Below are 22,003 nucleotides of genomic sequence, written 5' to 3' on the forward strand. Positions count from 1 at the left end.
AACATAATCTAATAAACTTTAATTACCATTGATTAGTATTTCTTATTACAATCATTTAGGTGGTTTGATTAGGATGATTAATTGTTGACAGTTGATTAAAAATAATAACACAACTCTAATTGTCAATTACTGATCACAATTGATAAAATCATCTTTTATCATTATGATTAACCTAATTTCATAATTAATGATAAATCGAGAAGGGAAAGTTAAGGACAACAATTAAGGAAAACAAAAAAAAATAACCAATTTAATAGTTTAATTGCTTACGATTGTAAATAATAATCATGATTGAAAAATATTGATCACAATTTTCAACACCAATAATAAACACAATTAACATCATCAGTATCATCATAGCGATGATGATGATTATTATTATTGTAATGATAATCATAGGCTGTGTGAGTGTAAATCGTTTTGTTTAAATTAAATTGTTTCAAAGCAATTTATTGATTAACGATTCGTGATCATCATTGGTGGGTTTTTTTACCCTCAATTCAATTTAATCACAATTGAATTGTAATAATCATAATAATCTAATATTATCTAATGTAATAAGATGATGATGATGGAGATGAAGATGTTAAATTGATGAAAATTACCAGAGAGAGAGAGAGAGAGAGAGAGAGAGAGAGAGAGAGAGAGAGAGTGAGACCACCGAGATTGAACATTATCATCATCTCTTGATTGTTATTGATTATCATTGAATCTGTTATTATTATGACAACTTTATGAATATGGTTTTATCATCAAAGGTATAAAAGTGGGAGGATGTGGACCTACTGATGATGAGGATGATAATTGACTTCTTATGACCTATAATTTTTTGTGTGAAGATGATGATGATGATTACGATGAGAGAGAGAGAGAGAGAGAGAGGAGACAGAAAATGATAGTTACCTGTCTTCCTAAAATAGACACTCAAACTTAATAGGCATAAAGGTATTCACAATCAAAGATGATTACTCAATTCACTGATTCTCATCATCATGTTCATCCTCATCATCTATGAATGAATGAAAGAGGAAGAGATGAGAATAAGAAGAGAAAATTTTTTTTTCTTCTTCAAGATTTATCTTCCTCTCTCCTTTTCTTGTTGATAATTGTGTGTGAAGATTGATGCTGATTGTTGTGATAATATTAGTTAATTTTGTTATTGTTGATGATAATGATGAGAGGTCATCATCATCTTCTTCTTCCTTTATCATCCTCATCCATTTATTATCATCTTTATAAAGGATTAATCTTCTCACGGATCAAGATGATGTTGATGATCAAATTGACCCATTATCCTTTAATCATTTCAATTGAGTGAATTAACAATTTACTTTTTATAGATTAATAGTAATCATATTAACCATTAACAATTTAAATTGTCATTATCATCATTCAATTTTCAGGTAAATCTCACAAGGTGGCCCTTAATTACCCACCTTTTAATTAACTTAGTGACCTTAATCATGTAGGAATTAATTTAATTGTGATAATATTGAACATTGATTAATCATATTGAGAAGATGATGAGATAAATTTTTAATCATGATCACAATTTAATATATTAGTTGATCATGATGATGATGATTTAATAATTAATCCGGTTTGTAATGTGTTCAAAATACAATTTTCAGTGTAAACAATTAATTGTGATTTATTGTTAATTGTCAACAACATTTGATTTTGTATCATCATTTTTAAATCATCAAAGTTAATCATACGAAAATATTAATTATAGAGAGACAATTAACCTTCACAGTGACAATTAAGTAATAATTAAATTAAAAGTGTAAGTTAATTTATCGACAATTTAATAAATTAACTAACTCGATAATGAGTTAATCAATTGACGTTTTTGTTTTAATTGTAACTTGATTGAGTTAATTTTTTTTTTCCTTAATTTCTTCAAGCAACAATTCAAACAATTAACTAACGACAAGTTTTCAATGTTAAATTGTTGAAAGGTTTGTGTTGACAATTAAGCTCTGGTTAGAGTAAGAAAAAAAAGTGATCACAATTAATCATGATAATCTTATCAATCTAACAATTTAGCTTATGATTAACTTGACAATTTAAATTGTTTGCCCTTGAAAAATTATATTAATTTAGTTTAGCAAAAAAATGAGATAACTTTAAATCATTTGATTAACTATGTGATTAAATTTCAACGTGTTTTAATTGCAAGAAAAAAACTATTAGTTAATCACAATTAACTTGATGATGATCATGTTTTCAATCAATTTCAATTGATAATATTAATTATTTTAATTACTAATTATAATCATCATCATGATTTTTATTAATTCTTGTTGTTAATTGTTGGAAAAAAAAATTAACAATCAAGAAGCTAAAAAACTAAAGGTGTGCAATTTAATTAGATTTCATTTTAATTGTTAATTAAGGCTGAACAATTTAATAAACTAAATTAAGTTATCAAAGAAACAAAAACAATTTAAATCAATGTGAAATTTTGTTCTGATCAACCACAATTAAGGTTTAATCATTAACTGGTATCAGTGTTAATTGTAATCAACCGTGTAAATATTGTAACTAAATCAATTGTTGAAACAATTCAAGACAATTAAGCTAAATCATGAGTTAAGTTAATAACAACAATTTAAAGGTCCAACAATTTAGTTAATCACAATGAAATGATTCAATTGTTTGTTTCATTTTAACTCCTAGACTATTGATTTGATTGAAAAGTTAATTGTTGACCAATTGTATCTGATCAACAGGTTATCTGGTTGAGTGAATCAAATAAAATTGTTTACAATTAAAAAGTTTAACCAATCGAATCAAAGTTAAATTATTTCACCTTTTATTATATATTGACCAACACAAAAGGAAAACATATCAGATTAACTGACCACTATTATAATCACAATTACCTGTAATCAATGAAACAAAACAAAACTGACCACTTGTATTGGTCAATCTAATTGAGTTGATACATAATCATTATTATCATTTTGTATCAACCTATCAAGCCAATCAAGGTAAATAGTAATTGGTTCAATCAAAGTGTTTCTGTTTACGTTTATTGTCCAGGTAAGTATTAGTTGTAATGTTGATGATGATGATGATGATGATGATAATAAGGATGATAACAATCAATTCAATGATGAAAAATGAACATAAAAAATAAATACATAACTCGTGAGGGTCATCAACTCATCAAACATCATCTCTTACCTTTTTTATACCTTGAAAGGTATTTTGTTATTGCTGTCAAATTATTGATGAAGATGAAGATGCTAAAGATGAGCCTCATCATCATCTAGAGGATCTCTCTCTCTCTCTCTCTCTCTTCTTTTCTCTTTGGTCTTTTCTCCCACTGATTACCTGTTGAACCGTAACTTACTGATCAATTTGTTACCTTTTACCTTCAGTTTTCACGGTCCATCAGCGCATACTGACCAATACAACAACAGAAACAGTTCAACTACAAGTGACCTTTTTTTTATTGGTCAATAGTAAATGATTATGATGATGTAATAATAATTGACCATTGATACTAAATGGTCAAGAATAAAGAGAAAAAAATTTTCCATCAAAATTTTTTCTTTCTTTTTCACTCTCTCACTAAGATTATCTCTCCAGGTAAATCTTTTGGTCAATATATTTTCTGATGTCATAGTTATCACCATCATCATCATCATTATCATTTCTTTTTTTTTCTGTTGATACCTGTCATGTATATCTAGCTATATATTATTGACCCTGATAAACTGAACTGGACAGTATTAATTGGATTTAAATTGGTTATTCCTTTTTTGTTCATTACCTTCAAATAAATAACAATGGTGATGATAAATTTCTCACTGTTATTATCATGTCAAAGTAACAAAAATAGAGACAAGAAAATGATGATGATTGTACTGACCAACTGACCACTAATTAACGTAAAGATTTCCTCATTTCTAGTAGAAGAAAAAGAAAAAAAATTCGATTGAATTTTCTGATTACTTGATGACTTTTAGCACCAATATGACAAAAGTAACATTATCTCCCTTAGTGAGAGAGTCATACAGACAGAAAGAGAGAGAGAGAGAGAGAGAGAGAGAGAGAGAGAGAGAGAGAGAGAGAAATGAAAGATTATCATCTTTAGCATCTTCATCATCTTCATCCTTATCTCTCAAAACTAATCATGATTAGATACGTGTGTCCAACACCTTATTGTTAAGTTCTTGTTACTTTTTTATCTAAACTTTTGCTTACCTGTCCACTACCAACTCTTGACCATTATCATCAATCCAATTATAACTGACCCTTTATTTTTTTTCCACTTTATTTCACCTTATGGTCAACAAATAGATAACCAAATTGAAAATTGACAGTAATCCATTTGCCAAAGGATTCCGAGACTCATCTAGACTCAGTGACCTGGAAAGGTAAGTCAACAAGTCCAAACTGGACACACACTTATAATATACATACATAAATCACTGACCATTACATTTAGAGTGTTCATCTTTATCTGTATCCAATATTTTTGTTCACCTTAAAAAGCAAAACTATCAACGTAATCAATGAGTTGTCTCCAAATTTTGTTTACTTAATCAAATACCTTTTAATCATCATCATCAACAATCAACGAGATACAATCAATCAACCAAATTATTTTTTGTTGAAATTAACAAAAAAAAAACAAAATTCTAAGCTTGACCAGTCCAGTCTCTTTTCATCCTCTCAAAACTTTATCTTCCTTGGACATCTTTACCTTTTCCCGTTAACATTCAACTGACCCCCTCCCATGTTAGCCCATTGTTATCACTCTCTCAATAGACTGACCAGTACAACTACTACTATTGACCCTTTGTTTGACCCAAAAAGTAAAGTAAAAGATACAGAAAAAAAAAACTTTTCATAGTGATGATGAAGATGATGATTGAGATGATAAAATTGACCTCGATTGATTTATAGACTCTTTCAATTGTACAAACTAATTTAGCAAACAATTTATGACCCAATTTTCATGGTAAATCATGTTAATAATAATAATGATAAAATAACACAAAAGTAGCAAGAGTAAAGTATCATAAAGATAATCAGGTAAACATTATGATGATGATTAACTAATTGAATAATAGGAAAACAATCTCAATTGGATAATTGAATCAATCATCTGTTTATTATTATCAACAACAATCAAGTATTACATGATAATATTAATATAATGAAATGAAAAAATGAAAAGGGATAAATTTGCTTGATGATGTTGATGGTTTTGTTTCAAGGTGTTTGCTGTTGATCATCATCATCACCATTGTTTGATTGTTGCTGTTCAATTATCAACCATTTTGCTTGTAAAACAGCAACAGCACACAATTAAATCCATTGATTGAAACATAGTTAATAACGAAGGTGTTTAATCGTGATCAACTAATTGCAATTCATGGTCAGAAACCAATTGCAATCAAGATAATCATTAACAAGAGAGCAAGAAAAAAAAGTATCCAGGTAAAAGTGGGAGGCAAAGGAAGAGCAGAAAAAAACTTCAATTGTTTTTGATTGAAACTTTTTCACAAGAAAACAAGATGAAGAAAAAAAAAACCTTCAGGTAGAAAAAGACAAAGAGAAGAAAGAAAAAAAAAGAAAGAGTAATATCTTCCTCATCCTCATCATCATCATCATCATCGTCATTAACAACCTTAACTGACCGCCCCTAACACCCTTTACTCATCTTCCATCATCATCATCACACAAACTCACAAATTTGTGAGGCCACTTTGTAAGAAATGAGGATAACGGCTTTAGGAAGATGATGATGATGAAGTTAAGTCGGCTCGTTGAACTAAATTAAAGGGAATTGCATTTCCTAAATGATCAATGAATTTGTTGAATGAGGTTGTGTTAAAATGGGAAGCATTTGCTTTCTCATATAATAATTTATACTAGGAAAGCAATTGAAAAGGTGCGGACTCAAAGTGTATAGTTACCTTAAGTTACCTGGTCACATATAAGCATAGGTACTAACCAGTAGTAGTGATTGGCTCACTTACCTTTTCAAGTGTAGTTTTTATTTTCTTACCTTTTTTGTTTTCTTCTAGTTGTTGTTGTTGTTGTTGTTTTTTATCATCATCATCTTTATCTTCATACCCTCCTTGTGTGTGTGGTCTTTCATTTATTATAAAACACTCCGATTATTTACCCTCAGGGTAAATGAACACGCATTCTTATAAATGTATATATATATATTCACCTCCTCTATTCTCACACATATTGTAATAAGAAAAATATTATATTTACTCACAGGTAGATAGAGAAAATTTCATTCACCTTTCTCAATCTATTTCTTATTCTTATCATGCAACACCAACATCAACAACTTCATCCTCATCCATGAAAAGTTATTTACTTTGTTACAATTATGATAATAATCACAATCAACATAATCATGATCAACACTTACAATTTAAATATCACCTCACAGAGATAGAGAGAGAGAGACAGGTAAATCTATTGCATCAATATATCAACACTGATAATTAGATTTTGTTTTTACCTTTGCAAATGAAACAATTTACTAATAATAAAGGTAATTAGTTTGCCAAGTTAATTGTGATAACACTTTTTAAATCATTACAATGGTTGAATTTGTTTTGCATGGATAATATTATCATCTACTCTCGACTAATTATCATCATCTTCCTCATCATCTGCTCTCTTTGTCTTCATCAAATATCATCTTAGGCATAAAAGGCTGATGATTACCTCCACTGTGAGTGCAAACTGTATTTAGCCGTAAGGTGTACTTACCTTAAATGTCACTCAATTAAATGCAAAAAAACAGAGTAATCTTGTTTTCTTAGTTGTGCAAAAACCTTTTGGATGAAGATGAAGATGAAGATGAAGATGATGATGATGATGAAGATGCATTTTCTAAGGTAAGAAAAAGTTGCACTAATGCAACTATTTAGTTACATGCACACTCTCACTATCTGACTCTCGCCTCACAACAAATAAATCAATTTGATTTGATGATAAAGATGATAAAAGAAAGAGATAGAAAGAGGATGACGATGATGATGATGATGATGATGAAGATAAAGATGATGAGCTTGTTAGAGTTGAAAAGGCAAATGTTAGTTTTAGTTGTTACTTCATTTTCTGATTGATTACTCTCATACATCAATATTTGCTTCATCAAATGTTACTTCATTGATGATGTTTGTTGTTTACAATCAATTGCAATCATAATTAAATGTTATCGATGATGATGATGATGATGATGATAAACAACACACCACTACAAATTGATTGGGTAAACATTAGATTTGATTGATGTTAATCAGCAAATTTAGTTTAACTTTCATTTTTTCCCCACAAATTAAATTGATTTAATACACTTTTTGCCTTTTATCTTTATCGTTATCAATTAATGATTAACCAATTGATTTAACATCATCATCATTTTTTATTTTTGGTTTTAATTACAATTTAAATTGTATTAGATATCAATTGCTAACACAATCAATTTTAATTTGAATTAAATTGTTTCACCAATGTGCAAATGGAGAGAGAGAGATGAGCAATTTAACTACATCATAATCATCAAAATTAATGATGATTATGTTGATTGTTGATGCCGATGTCAGATAAACTAACAACTATTAACTGATTGGTGATGTTGATAAAACTGTAATGATTTACTTTAGGTAAAAGCTTTTCAAAGGTAAATTGATGGTATAATCAACTTAATCTCTTGACCATCGGTCAAGTTGATTACAAATTGTTTTGTTTCCCTAAGTGTATTTCAAAAAGTGTGAGTATTTCAATTAGTAACTTTTTTTTTAATATTTTCCTTTCAATTCAAACAATCTAATCCAATCAATACAATTAAGATATCGTTGGTCAGTTAAAGGTTGATCACACAGTTGGGTTTCTGTTTCTCTAATAATCTTATCATTACTTTGACCCTTCCCTTGACCTTATAAATATTCACCTTAATAGTAACTTGACCAATGGTCAATAATTAGGAGCGATTGTTTTTTTCCTTTCATTTGAAAACTTTCATATATGTAATCATAGTTTCTGCAAACAACCATCAACATGGTGATGATTTTAATGATGATCATCATCATTAGAGTCATCAACAGAATCACCTTGATATAATTATCGTGCATCATCATCATCATCACTAATCATCATCAACGAATCAAGGTAAGTAAAGATGAAGATGAAGATGAAGATGAAGATGGTGATGAGGATGAGGATGGAAAATTTTGATCCGTGAGGTTGGAATCATCATCCCAATAGGGTTACCAATCAAACTGATTGTAGATTATTGATTAAAGATGTAAGAGTAAAACAATTAACCGATTAAAATTGATTATGATTGATTTAGTTTTCACCTTGATTGTTGTTTAAGTTGAAAAGGATAAATGAGAAATTTTCTCTTCTCATTAAGATTATCACTTTTAATCGTAATCGTGAGTTGACCATCACACCTTTTCTAGTGGACAAAAGTTACTCTTGATGATGGACACATGACTAATGATGGTAATGATAAGTTAAGAAGATAATGATGATGATGATGATAAGAATGATGATGAGAATGATGATAAAATGTGAATATAATGTGTTGAGTTGAAATGAATTAACAAGCATATGATTTTAGTTACATTATCAAAGATCATCCACCTTATCATCTTACCTTTTTTTTTTGATCATCTTTTCCCGTCATCATCATTATCATCTCATGATTACCTTGATACTAATTTTCAATCATCATCCTTTGTCGCCTCTTGTCATCTTCACAGTAAAAGTTTCCTCTATCATCTTCATCATCATCATTTCCATCTTGTTTCCTCTCTCAAATCTTTTGTCTTCATGAAGATAAAACAAAATGCCCCAACATACAAAAATACATGAAGATGATAAGATTTGCTCTCTCCCGTAATATCAACCTCATCATCTTCCTTTACCACAACAACCAAAATTCACCCTCAGGGCAAAACCCTCCAAAAATCACTCTCTCTCTCTCTCTCTCTCTCTCTCTCTCTCTCTCTCTCTCTCTCTCCTTTTCGCACCTAGCTCTCCTCCTACCAGATAATGCATCTAATTTGAAGTAACATCCTCTTGAATTAACTTTACCCAAAGGTAATAATAATCACCATAATGATGATGAGGATGAGGATGACCTTACGCGCGTTTACAACAATCATCATCCGCATCATCTTTCGCCTCTTCCCTTCTCCCGTGCGAACAATTTTAATTCTTAAAAATTTTCTCCTTCCATTGAGAATACATGAAAGAAAAAGCAAAACCAAGAGAGAGAGAGAGAGAGAGAGAATTTTTCTTCTATCAACAGAAAACCCATCACATTGTTGTTGCTGTGTGGTCAACACGCCGCGAGGTGTTACCTTATCCACACACAAGAAATAACTTCCTCCCATTGAGAGAGAGAGAGAGAGAGAGAAATCTAATCAATCCTCCTCCCCACCTTCACCTCCTCTTGCATCATTTTCCGTGTTTTATGGCTCATTATCATGAATCGTAATTAATATAAGACTATTATTATTAATTAATCACGCCGATGTTGTTAATCGTTCGGCCTTTAGATCACCTTTTATCTAGTTACTTTATTATCCTATCATCATCATTACCTGAATCTTTTGTTTCATCATCATTGTTGTTGCTCTTTAATTGTTTGTTATTATAAACCGTTTGTTACCTTTGGGCCACCCTTGAGTTTAATCAACGCCAAGCACATTAATCCCACTTAATCAACCAGGAAGAGCCTCAGCACCTTGGGTGGTTTTCACTTTAGTTAGTTAGTTAATTTACTGCTAATTTAGTTTTGATTGTTATTAATTTGTTCACTTTTCCTTCAGTAACAATAAAGTTAATTTAGTTTCTCGTTTTGTTTCAACTTGAAGTATCAAGTAATTAGCATCATCATCATAATAATCATCATCAACTGTAATTGTTATTGTTTTCGTAAATTGATTGTTGCTTATGATTAACTATTTACTATTAATCAATCAAACTTTGTTTAAATTGAATTAGTAAACATGATTAAATATTAATTGATGTTTTAATGGTTTTGATACAGATAAAGATGAGACTTGATTATGATTAATCGCTCATGATAATCATCTCGTTTTGGATAATGGTTTAGGTTATTGTGTATTTCTGGTTGAGTTAATTGTTAATCATTTCTGTTTGTGATTTAATTGTTTACCTTTTTTTCCGCTATTTTCTTTTTGTCCTTTTTTAGGGAAACTATGGAATCGCTGATAAATGACCCTTGTTATGGACGAAGTCCAATGATATCGCCTTACCTGATTGAAGATACAGCGAACATGTTGCTGAGAGAAAGAGCAATTCTTATGGGTCATCCTCCACCTCCACCTCATCATATTCACCATCATTCCGGTGGTTCACCTAATCCACATCATCATCCCCATCACCATCAAGCATCACCTCATCATCATCCCTCTGGTTTGCCACCGCCGAATTCATCACCTTCATCTCATCCTTTCTCACCCACTGGCTTACCGCCAGGACTTTCACCTAATGGTGTAAGAGGTGGTCCAGTTATGTGGAGACCTCATCCCGCCTTCCCACCGATCAATCCAACAGACTTTTATAATCTATTAGCTACTTGTCCACCCTGGTATTCAGCTGCAGCTTTTGGTGCTCACCTACGATCTCCTAACCCCAATTCAGGTAATCATCAAATCCTTAAGCTCATTCAATCTTGTTGATTAATTTCAATGAATTAATTATCATTAAATTTGTTCTTTCTTTCTCTCTCTTCCATCAGGATCTTTGCCTGGTTCTCAATCAATGTCTCCAACATCGGCTGCCGCCGCTGCTGCTCTTGCCTTTTCAACTCCCCCTCATTTCTGGGCAGCCAATGCAAATAATCAAATATCAGCTGAAATCGCAAAACAGTCGTTAATCAATGCAACCAATTTAGCCAATGCTTGTAATCCTCCCTCATCATCAACACCACCCTCTGGATCCCTCACCACCACCAACAACAACAACAACCACAACAGTAATAACAGTAAAGGAAACACTTCCACCACCCACAATAACAAAGAGAGTACTAGTAACGGTATTGGTCCAACTCGTCCTAATCATCCTCACGACCAATCAACACACCGATATACACCTTATCCTTTATTTTCCCCTTCAAAGAAAGACAATCATTCAAGTCATCATTTATCATCTTCCTCCTCCTCATCATCACTGCCAATATCATCTCTATCCACACCACAACAACCCCAATCACAACACCAACAATCACCCACATCACTTGCACCTCATTCAACCTCTTCTCCATCTCCATCACCAACATCAAACGTTTCCTTACTTTCCTCATCTTCATCTTCATCTTCATCCTCTTCTCCTCATCCTCATCTTCCTTTAAACCTTCTCAATGGTCCAACCAACGGATTAAACTTATCATCCAATCATCATCATCTCAACCCAAACCACAACTCCAACAACAACAACAACAATAACAACACAAGCAAACGATCAACAATCAACTCCAATTCCAAGCATAAAAACCTCAATCCAAATGTAAACTCTGAAAACAATAACGATGAAGACGATGATATAAACATTGAAAGATCAACTCCAAGTCCATCAAATTTAACGACAATTAAAAACTGTATTAACAACAATTTAGAAAACAATAAGAGACCAATTGATTGTACAGATAAATCTGATTCAACTGAACCAATCAGCTGAAAGATGTTCAATATGATTAGCAACAATTTAGTAACCAACTAATTAAATCCAATCTAAATTTCTTATTTCCTATTGTAAATTAATTCATCGTAAAAAAAAAAATTAATAAGCAATCAACTTTTTATTATGATTAACTTTTATTATTTAATTGTTAAATAATCAATGATTCAATATGATTATTATTATTATTGTATTACTACAATTAAAAGAAACTGTATCAATTAAAACTAATAATTAACTAATTTAGTAAGTTAATTAATCACAACAACTAATTATCATCATTGTAAACATTATAATCATCAAACTAAAATAATATCAATTAATAATTAATATCATTGAGAAACAATTAAGTTTTACCACCTTAATTTCATGAAACAAAAAAAAAATCAATTAATTAATTATCAATCAAATTAACTGTATCAATAAATGCAACACAATCAATATAAATAGTTACAAATATAAATATAAACAATTAACTTAATTGTATCCTTGTTGCTTGTATATTATAATAATTGTGATTAGTTTTTAATTGAAACTCAAAAACTCAAATAAAGACAAACAATTAATAGAATCCAGATTGAATAAAGTTATTATTAATTGTAACAATTAAATTATTATCTTACAAATCAAATCTTTAAATGATTAACAATAGAAACGGAAAAGGAAACCAAAGAAACAGATTCAAGTTTTCCCTCTTCAATAATCAATATCGATTTCAATTGATATTGACCATTGGTCAGTTGGTTATTTTTACCTTCAAGATAATTATCATCTTCATCATCAGATGATCAGTCTTTTGTCATCTCTCTCTCTCTCTCTCTCTCTCTCTCTCTCTCTCTCTCTTCAGGGTGGATACCTTTTAATTGACCGTTTCAAGTTACTCACCATTGTTGACCAGTTGGTGGACATTAGAGCCTGGTGATGAGAGAGAAAAGTGAGAGAGAGAGAGAGAGAGAGAGAGAGAGAGAGAGAAGAATCCATCTTTCTCAATCTTCTGTTTCTTTTAATCTTCTTTTCATCTTTCTCTTTTTGTCTTAACAACTGTAACCCTCAATGGTCAACAGTTATAATCCTTTAACCCTTTTTAACCTTTCAAAATCTTTTGGTCACTTTTACTTATTGTTCACTGACCAATCCTTAATAAATCTTAAATCACACACTTGACTTTTTGCCTTCAAAACAACACATACCCTTTGGTTTGTGGTGATGGTCAAGTTAACTTGTGGGTTGAAAACTTGGGAGGTGGACAATATGTGGAGTAGGAAGAAGTGGTCAGCTATTTTTTGTTGAAAAAAGTGATCTCATTCAACCATTTAGAAGACAAATGTCACTGTAATTATCCTACTGACCATCATCACTCTCACCTTTTTGACAATTGGTCTCATATATTGACCAGTAAAGAAAAAAGATTCAGAAACAATTAACAACAATTATCAGTTTGGTTAAAATATATAACCAGTAAATTTATTCAAATCATTTGAACCTTTTACCCTTCAATTAATAAACATTAATTACGAAATACCTACAAAAATCAAACTCTACTAGGAAATTGGATGAATAACAAATTGACATCAATTCCGTTTCCGGTTTCATTTTTCAGCCCATTTACTTGCACAGTCACACATACACATTAACCTCATCCTTCCGCTTCAATTAATATCATCAACATGTTGAAATTATTTATAATCCAAGTGTAACCCTATAACTTTGTATTTATAATTCATTTCCACTTGAAAAACTGACCATTGTCCAATTAACCATTATAACAGTTTATCAATGAGAGAAAAACAAAACAATAGGAAAGGACAGATGAAGAAACAAATAATTTATATGATTCTCAGATTGACCATTGAGATTGAAGATTAAAAATAATTGAATGAAATGTGTAGGGTCAAGTAAATCTGATCGTTTATTATTGTAATAGTAAATAGCCATTACTGACCACACCATTCAACCCCCTAATTGACCTCTAATTATTATACACAAGGATACTAATAGTACGTGTTTTTGCACGCGTGTTAATTTAATGAAACATTTTTACAATTGTGATTGTGATTGTTGTTGTTGTTGTTATTTATTGCATCTCATTACAATGGTCAATAGTTGGGGTCATCTCTTGAGATTTACTCTCATTATCAATAAACATTATCATCATTTATTCAGAGACACACAGAGTTCAGCATCACTTCCTGGTGTTGGTTATTGTTTATCATTATTATTATTACTTTGAATCGATGAAGAAACAAAACTTTTACCAGTCTGTTCACTAGCCACTGGTCAGTAGTAATGATGCTAACAATTTGTCAGCATTTTTTTTTCACCTCTCACTAATTTTCAACCTCATTCACTCACTTTTCCTTAGCCACACTCACTCCTATGGTCAAGATGTTTGATCCAACAAATGACCTCAACATTATTAACCATCATCTTGACCACAATCTAGTTAAAGGTCAATAATTAACATTTACAACCATTAAATTATTAATAATAACAAACTGGTCACTTAATTGGTATCAAAAGTTTCAAGAAAACAAAAAATCCCAAAGCCCTTGAGGTTAAAACCATAATAATAATGTTGATTACAATTAAGATTTACAAATGATAATCAACAATTGTAATAACTAATAACGATTTCGTTGACAGTTGAAATCAGTTAATCATTTGATTATTATCAAATAATAACTTATTTAATGTTAATTATGATGACAAAATATTATTATCATCAAAAGATACTATAAAATTATCAATACATTTTGATGATAATGATTAGGTAAAAATAAGTAAACAATTATTATCATTCTGATAATATAATGATGACGATAGAGATGAAGATGGAGATGAAGATGATAAAAAATTTTGAATTGTAATCATGATGATGAAGGATTAATATTGATATTAAAAGGAAATGAAATTATTTACTCCAACAGTGAATTTTTAATTTATTATTATCATTATTATCTAACAACGTGTTTCATGTTTTATTATTATTACCCTGTAATGATGATGATGATGATCATCATCATCATCATCAGGTGAGCTTCGTTGGTGGTACACAAAAGGTATGAAGATGATGAAGGTAGAGGTATGAAAATGATGAGGATAAGGATGAGGATGATGAAAAGAAGAGAAAAAGGCAAATTCCTTTTTTCGAAAGAAACAAAATTCACCTTAAAGAAGAAGAAGAAGATGATGATAATGATGATGATGGAGATAAGATGATATTCTCACTTCCATTTACACTTTGAAGAAAAAACAACATAACCCAACCTCTTTCTCTCTCCTCTTCAATCTTCCTCATCCTCTTATCATCATCATCATAATCATAATCATCTTCTTACCTTATTTTCCCCTCATTCTATCATCTCTCTCTCTCTCTCTCTCTCTCTCTCTCTCTCTCAACAATTAACTTTGTACAAAATTGACTCTTCCTAATGACTAATAATCAATCAATGAAGATAATGATTACAGTTAATTGTTAAATAATCTAATTAAAATACTATATTCTTGCTTTTAATTGGTTATTCATTTTAATTTGATAATCTTTCATTCATCTTTATGTTTGTTTTAATCATTGGGAAAACATTAATCGGATTGATCAAAAAAAAAAGGACAATCATCAATTGAATCAATGATAATGATAAATGGCTGATGATTAACTACACTTACAATTAACTAAATAATCCAAAATTAGATTTGAGTTACAATCAGATTAATAACAATTATTTTTCATCTTCATCATTACAACCAAACCATTTTTGTTTACTATTGTATTTTTATCAATGATGATGATTAACATGATTATCATCAACCAAATAACAAAACCATTGGAAAAGTTAATACAATTGTTATTGATAATGTAAACAACATTGAATCCACAATTAAACTAAATAATAAGCCCACTTTTGTTGACCCTAAACTTTTATCATCATCTTAATCCTCATCTTCATCATCATCAAGGCTCATCAATCAAAGGATCAATTGATTGTGATTTCAGTCAATTTAACCTTAACATCGATTAAGGTTAAAGTTACAATGGTAAAGTATTATTATCATCATAAATCTCCTCGAGGCATCATCATCATTATCATCATCATCTTCCATCTTCCATCTTCCAATGAGATGATGAGAAGAAGCGGAAAAATAATAAAACAATTCCCTTCATCTTTATATCAACATTTTCCCTCCTCCGCATCCTCATCTTTTCCTCTTCCTCTTCCTCTCCCAATGGTGAACAGCCAAAGGTAAATCACAGATCTTGTTGACACTATATTGATATAATGTTACCAATCTACCAACATGTTAATCATATTTGTTACAATTTTTAACTAATATTAGTATTGATTGATTAATAATCAAAAATGATCAACTGATTGTTATTTATTTTTCTTATTATTTTGTTTCAATTTGGTCTCAATTGTTTACTCTCCTTGACAAAAACCTTAATCACCTTCAATGGGTAACACATTGTCACAGTTAAACCTAAATTGTGACAACATATTGTTCATGATTAACATGATTAACAGTAAACAATCAGTCTTCAGTATATTAGATTGTTAGTCTGAGGGAATGAGAGAGAGAGAGAGGAGGAGGGAGAAAAAAAATTGCAAATTCGAAAAAGAGAAAAAAAAAGTTTTCTTTCTCTTCTTGTTCTGAATATATAAAAAAATTCTGGTTCTATCATGATCTCTATTCATGCGCATTCAGAAAATGTACTAACATGATAATCAACACAATCTATATACTTAAACTATCAACATCATCATCATTTTCTTCATGATGATAAGTGAATCAATTTACCAGAATTTTACCAGAAAAAAAAGAATACAAAATTTTCACCAACATTCGAAAATTTCTCTTTCGTTGTCGAATATTCGAAATAGGGAAGAGAAAATTGTTCTATCGATTATCGATTTCCTCTCTCTCTCTCTCTCTCTCTCTCTCTCTCATTTTACTATTCTCTTTATACCGAATTGTTAAATTGTGGATTAATTTTGTTCCCATGAACTTTTATTCTGTCATTTTAAATCATGAGCGCTAATTAACTGTAACTTGAGACTCGTTACTTTTTGATTGTTATTAAGTAGCTCAATTTATCACGCATTTCAATTGATTAATCATCAGTACTAATCAGAGTTATTGTATTCTAATCATCTCAACCAATTAGATCCATTTTTCATCCATCGTCAGTTTTTTTTGTTATCCTGCCAACAATAAACTTGTAAACATGAAACTAACTACAAATCATAATCAAGCTTATTATTGACTGTCAGTTGATTCAGTTTGATTGTTATACATAAATAAACACTGATTAACTGATGATCACAAATGTTAATCATATTGGCACACGTTCAGTGGCATCCACCCACCTACACACACACACACAAATAGACACACACCAATATGGACAAACCCATGGACTCATGAATGAAATATTTCACCTTAACGAGAAAGCAGATTAAACTGAATTAAATTTGATCAACTCTCCAATTACAAACAAGAGTAACAAAACAAAACAAAAAGGATGAAGATGAGCAACATTATTTTTTTGTCTACTCTTCATGTGTCAATGAATTTGTCTCCTCTCATCATCCTCCATCCTCATCCATCATTATTACATCACAACTAAAAATATATATACATGACAATATGGATGATGATAAGATCCAAATGATTGGTATCGATCAGAATGAGCAATCGGCAATTATTAACGCTAAATGGTGATCTGATTTGTGGTTCAAGAATACAATTCTCCACCTTCCACCGCCACCATCTCATCCTCCTCTTCCTCATCTTCATCTTCATCCTCCTCACAACCTGACAATAGGTTAGGATATGGAAAGGCAAGAAAAGGAGAAACCGATTAACGTCAAATTTACTCTTACTCGGATATTGTGGCTTCTTATACAACAATTTTCTCCTCCACCTCAACCCACCTTCCACCTTCACCTCTCTCTCTCTCTCTCTCACTTGCTCCTTTTTATATGTGTAAACACGTGACTTTCCCACTCCCACTCTTCATCTTTCTCCTCTTTGATTATATAGTAAATCCCTCTTATCGTAAATGCTAAATAACAATAACATTAGAAAAAGTAAATGGATCAGAAAATAAAAACTAATATGTATTAAAGTTGAAATTGTTGTTCAATTGTTGGTTAATGTTACCCAATTGTCTTGATTGTTGTTGTTAGTTTATTATCATTGTTATAAATTTAATCTGAATCAACAACAACAACCCCATAGGCTTAAATTGTTAACTAGCAATGAGAATCCTTGTTACATTTGAAAGACAAGCGTATAAATTGTCTCATCATCTATGGAAGAGAAAAACTTTTCCTTCCTCAATCTCGAACTCAAGTTATAAGAAGAAAGTTAAAAAAAAAAGTTTCGAACTTGTTAGAACTTTTTTTTTCTCTCAACTTCTATTCTTATATAACTGTTATTCTGAAACATTTACCTTTGGGTGTGTCATCAGAACCTTTGATCATTTGGATCTTCTTGTTGATTAAGTTGATTGTTGTTTGTTTTCATGATGACAATTAAAGGTATAAGCAACCAATGTTTAGGTTTCCATGTGTGGATATGATTATTTGGTTAATTTAATTTGATTCTGAAAAGATTAAGAAATTTAGATGAATTATTTGATTGTTGTAGAGAAACAAGTTTAATTGTTACACATTACATTTTCACAATTGTTAATTGTGTATTAATAACAACAACACACTAACCAGTTAATTAACTTGATGAAGGTAAATTAATATTAAATTCATTTTGAATGAAAATTAATTCACATTATTCAATTTGATGATGATCATTGTCAACCCTTAATTATAATTGAATAATAATAATACCTGATGATGATAATGATGATAATCAAGGATCAGGTTGTTCTTGATGATGTTGATCATCAAGATAATTAACTAATGATACTTTAATATATACACATAATATATACTATTCGTGTGTAAGTGACACCCTTTATAATAATTATAATCTTAATCTTTAATCACAATTTGTGAATATAATGGATACCTAACCGATTAGGTAGCTAAATTGTGTAGTCGCCGGTTAATTGTTTAAGAACTTTTTTTTTTGATGTTACCGTAATCAAAAGTTAATTCAATTGTAATTTTAATTGTATAATTTATTCACAACAATTATCATCATAAATCAGTTACCAAAGTAACCGTCATCTTCAATTATCATCATCATCAAGTGGGAGGAAGAGGAGGATTTGTGACCTGGTCATCTTAATGATGAGACTGAGTGATTACACCTTTAGGTGATGAGAGAGAGAGAGAGAGAGAGAGAGAGAGAGAGAGAGAGAGAGAGAGAGAGAGTAACTGGTGAGAAATTAGGATGATAATGATGAGAAGATGAAGATAATGATGATGGTGGTGGTGATGAGGTAGAGGTGGTGGAAGGCTTGAAATTACAAGTGACACTACAAGAGGATGAGGGAGGGAGAGTGGAAATGTAATAATAATCTTGTAATCATTTTCATCCTTGAGCATCACCATCATCCACAAACTGATGATTATCATCATCATCATCATCATCATATTGACTCCCTCTTGACACCTTCAATGGACACTTCATCATTATTATTACCTCCCCACCCCTTTAGATTTACACTCCCACTTTACCCACCGAGTAACAAATGATGATGATAAATAATACAAACAAAATTCAATGGGTAATAAAGTTAATTGTTTATTATTATTATTGTAACAATTTATTATTCATTGTTGTTGGTTAATTATTGTTACAATAAATTTCATTCATATTATTATTTTTAGCTTCATATAATCATAATATTTTGATTCAATTAAATTGATATTATATGTTAATTAAGTGTAAAAATTAAGCTTAAAAGTAAAATTAAAGCTTAAATTATTACAATTTTAATTGTTACTATTTAAATAGTGAAACAATTTATTGATCATCTTAACCATAATTGTAATAACTTTAAGCCAAACTTTTTTCATTTATGTTGTTTACATTTTATCATAAATTCAATTGTTAATCACAATCATTATCATATAAATGATTAGAGAAGATCAATTTTGATAACAATCAATTTGATTGTAAGAAAAAATCAATAAATCATCATGATAAACAATTGAAATCATCAGTAGTTGATAATCTGAGTGATTGAACTTCAATAAATGATGAAAATATCGAAGATTAAACTTTTCGATTTTACTTTTTTTTTGTTCGAATAAAAAAAAAGTTCTATTCTATTATTATTGTTATCGAAACTGTTAAAATACACTATAAACATTATTCTGTTTATCGATCAGATTTCATCATGATAACTTTCCTCTTAAAGAATATCATCCAAATGAAGATAACACAATTTTCCAAAGGAAAAGGAATTTGTTTTCTCTTCCTCTTCAATTACCTTTTTTTTTATTTAATCTTATTTACCTGAAGAAAAGTGTTTGAAAAGTTTTTCCTTCTTGTTTATTATCCCATCAAGGTAATCAAGGTGATCTCCATAAGTGATGAAGATAACAGGTAAAAAAAGGAATCAAGAAAACATGAAGAAAATCATGTTAATCACATTAACCTTTTAAATAATAACAACTTTAATCTCACCTTTACCTTTCGCCATCTTTTACTCTAATCAATATTATCCCAAATGATGTAAATTATCCTGTAAATCATTTGCCAATCATTATCTTTTAAACAACAAGAGTACAATGTATAGTAGTTATTAACAGGGTGATCCATACTCTCTCTCTCATAGAAAATATTATTTTACCTGGACAGGTATCAATAAATATCAAGGACCATAGGTAATCATGGTAACTAGAAAATTGAACAAAGATTAACAATGTTTTTAATGTTACCTGGAGGAGAAAGACATTAATCGTTTTGGTAAACCATTTCATGTCATAATTTAAATCAGATTAACTGATTTCTTACAATTGATTAGATGACATTCAAATGAAAATCTCTCTCTCTCTCTCTCTCTCTCTCTCTTATCTTTAGCATCCTCATCCTTACATTTATTATACATACATTGTGATACATAAGAAGCCACTTAAATGGTTACAATTTTTTTGCCTGTTGTTTATTACCTTTAATCTTGTATGATAATAAAACATCATTGATGTAATTTAGCAATTTGCAAATTGTGCAAATTAATTTTGATTGCGAGGAAGAAGAAAAAAACTATCAGTTGTAATTGCTGTTGATGATGATGATGATGATAAGTGAGGAAAAGTAATCAGCATGAGATGAATATACATACTCAGTTATATATATATATGTTCAGGAACAATTTCCAAATGCATATAAATGGGCTCAATCTTCATCATCATGTTACCTGAATTCATATTCATGCAATTCCTGAATCATTATAATAATAATAATCATCATCATTATCATTGGCAAATGAATGCTAATCAACTCATATATCATATTTATAATAATTACAATTGGTTATGATTATTATTTGAATATAAAAACTTTTTTACTTTAATCTGGACCACCCAATGAACAATTTAATTTAATTGTGATCAGATGGAATTACAATTATCTTTGATTTACTTTTTTTTTTAATACTCTAATCAAATCGTTAACTAATTGTTGCTAATCAATTTATTCTGTATACAGCCAATTCTGATAATTCAGTTTTCATGTCAATATCAAGGTCATTTGATTGTCAAAATCCGATTCAATTATTGAAAATGGTCAGTTAATTTTAGTTTTTAATTTTGATTGTTAATCATGATTGTTGTTGATCTACAGAGCATTTCAACAAATTTTCTTGAATAACGTTTTTGTTTTTGATTGTTCAGACCCCAGACAAGAGTTGTGGTAGTTTGGGCGATACTCAATTGTCATATTAAAATATTAAGGTCATTCTGTTAGGATAAAGTTTCAAGGTCATTTGGTCGGTCGCGATCGATCCAAATTGAAGTAACAAACATGTACCCAAAGGTTTCTCGACTCTCACTCTCTTTGTTAAGAGCAAATTAAGGAAAATTGAATGAAAAGGATTCCGAATCAAAATGCTATATCTCTGCAACTAAAAACGTCGAAATCCTAACAGAATGACCGGAATGACCTTGATATTGTATGTATTGATATCAACTAAACTACCATAACTCGAGTATGATGTCTGAATGCACAAAACTGAAAAGTTATTCAAGAAAATCGTATTGGAAACTTGGTGAATTGCCCTGTAATGGTGAAAGTTAATTGTTTTCAATCAGATCATTAACCGTTATTAGATTTTGTTTTTATCATTTACTCTCTTTCTGGTTATGTAATAATATCAACAGTT

General features: G+C 30.1%; 1 protein-coding gene across 1 annotated transcript in view; it reads left to right on the forward strand.

The window, feature by feature from the left end:
• Positions 1-11,975, forward strand: part of LOC128393545 (T-box protein H15-like) — a 29,419-nt gene extending 17,444 nt beyond the window's left edge. The window contains 3 exon segments of the mRNA XM_053353731.1: positions 4,315-4,391; positions 10,223-10,674; positions 10,772-11,975. Coding sequence (XP_053209706.1) covers positions 4,315-4,391; positions 10,223-10,674; positions 10,772-11,709 — 1,467 coding nt within the window. The 3' untranslated portion in view covers positions 11,710-11,975.
• The last annotated feature ends 10,028 nt before the right edge of the window (positions 11,976-22,003 follow it).

The sequence above is a fragment of the Panonychus citri genome, unplaced genomic scaffold (assembly GCF_014898815.1).
Source record: "Panonychus citri isolate SS breed McGregor unplaced genomic scaffold, ASM1489881v1 Contig00138, whole genome shotgun sequence".
In the NCBI taxonomy this organism is placed as follows: Eukaryota; Metazoa; Arthropoda; class Arachnida; order Trombidiformes; family Tetranychidae; genus Panonychus; species Panonychus citri.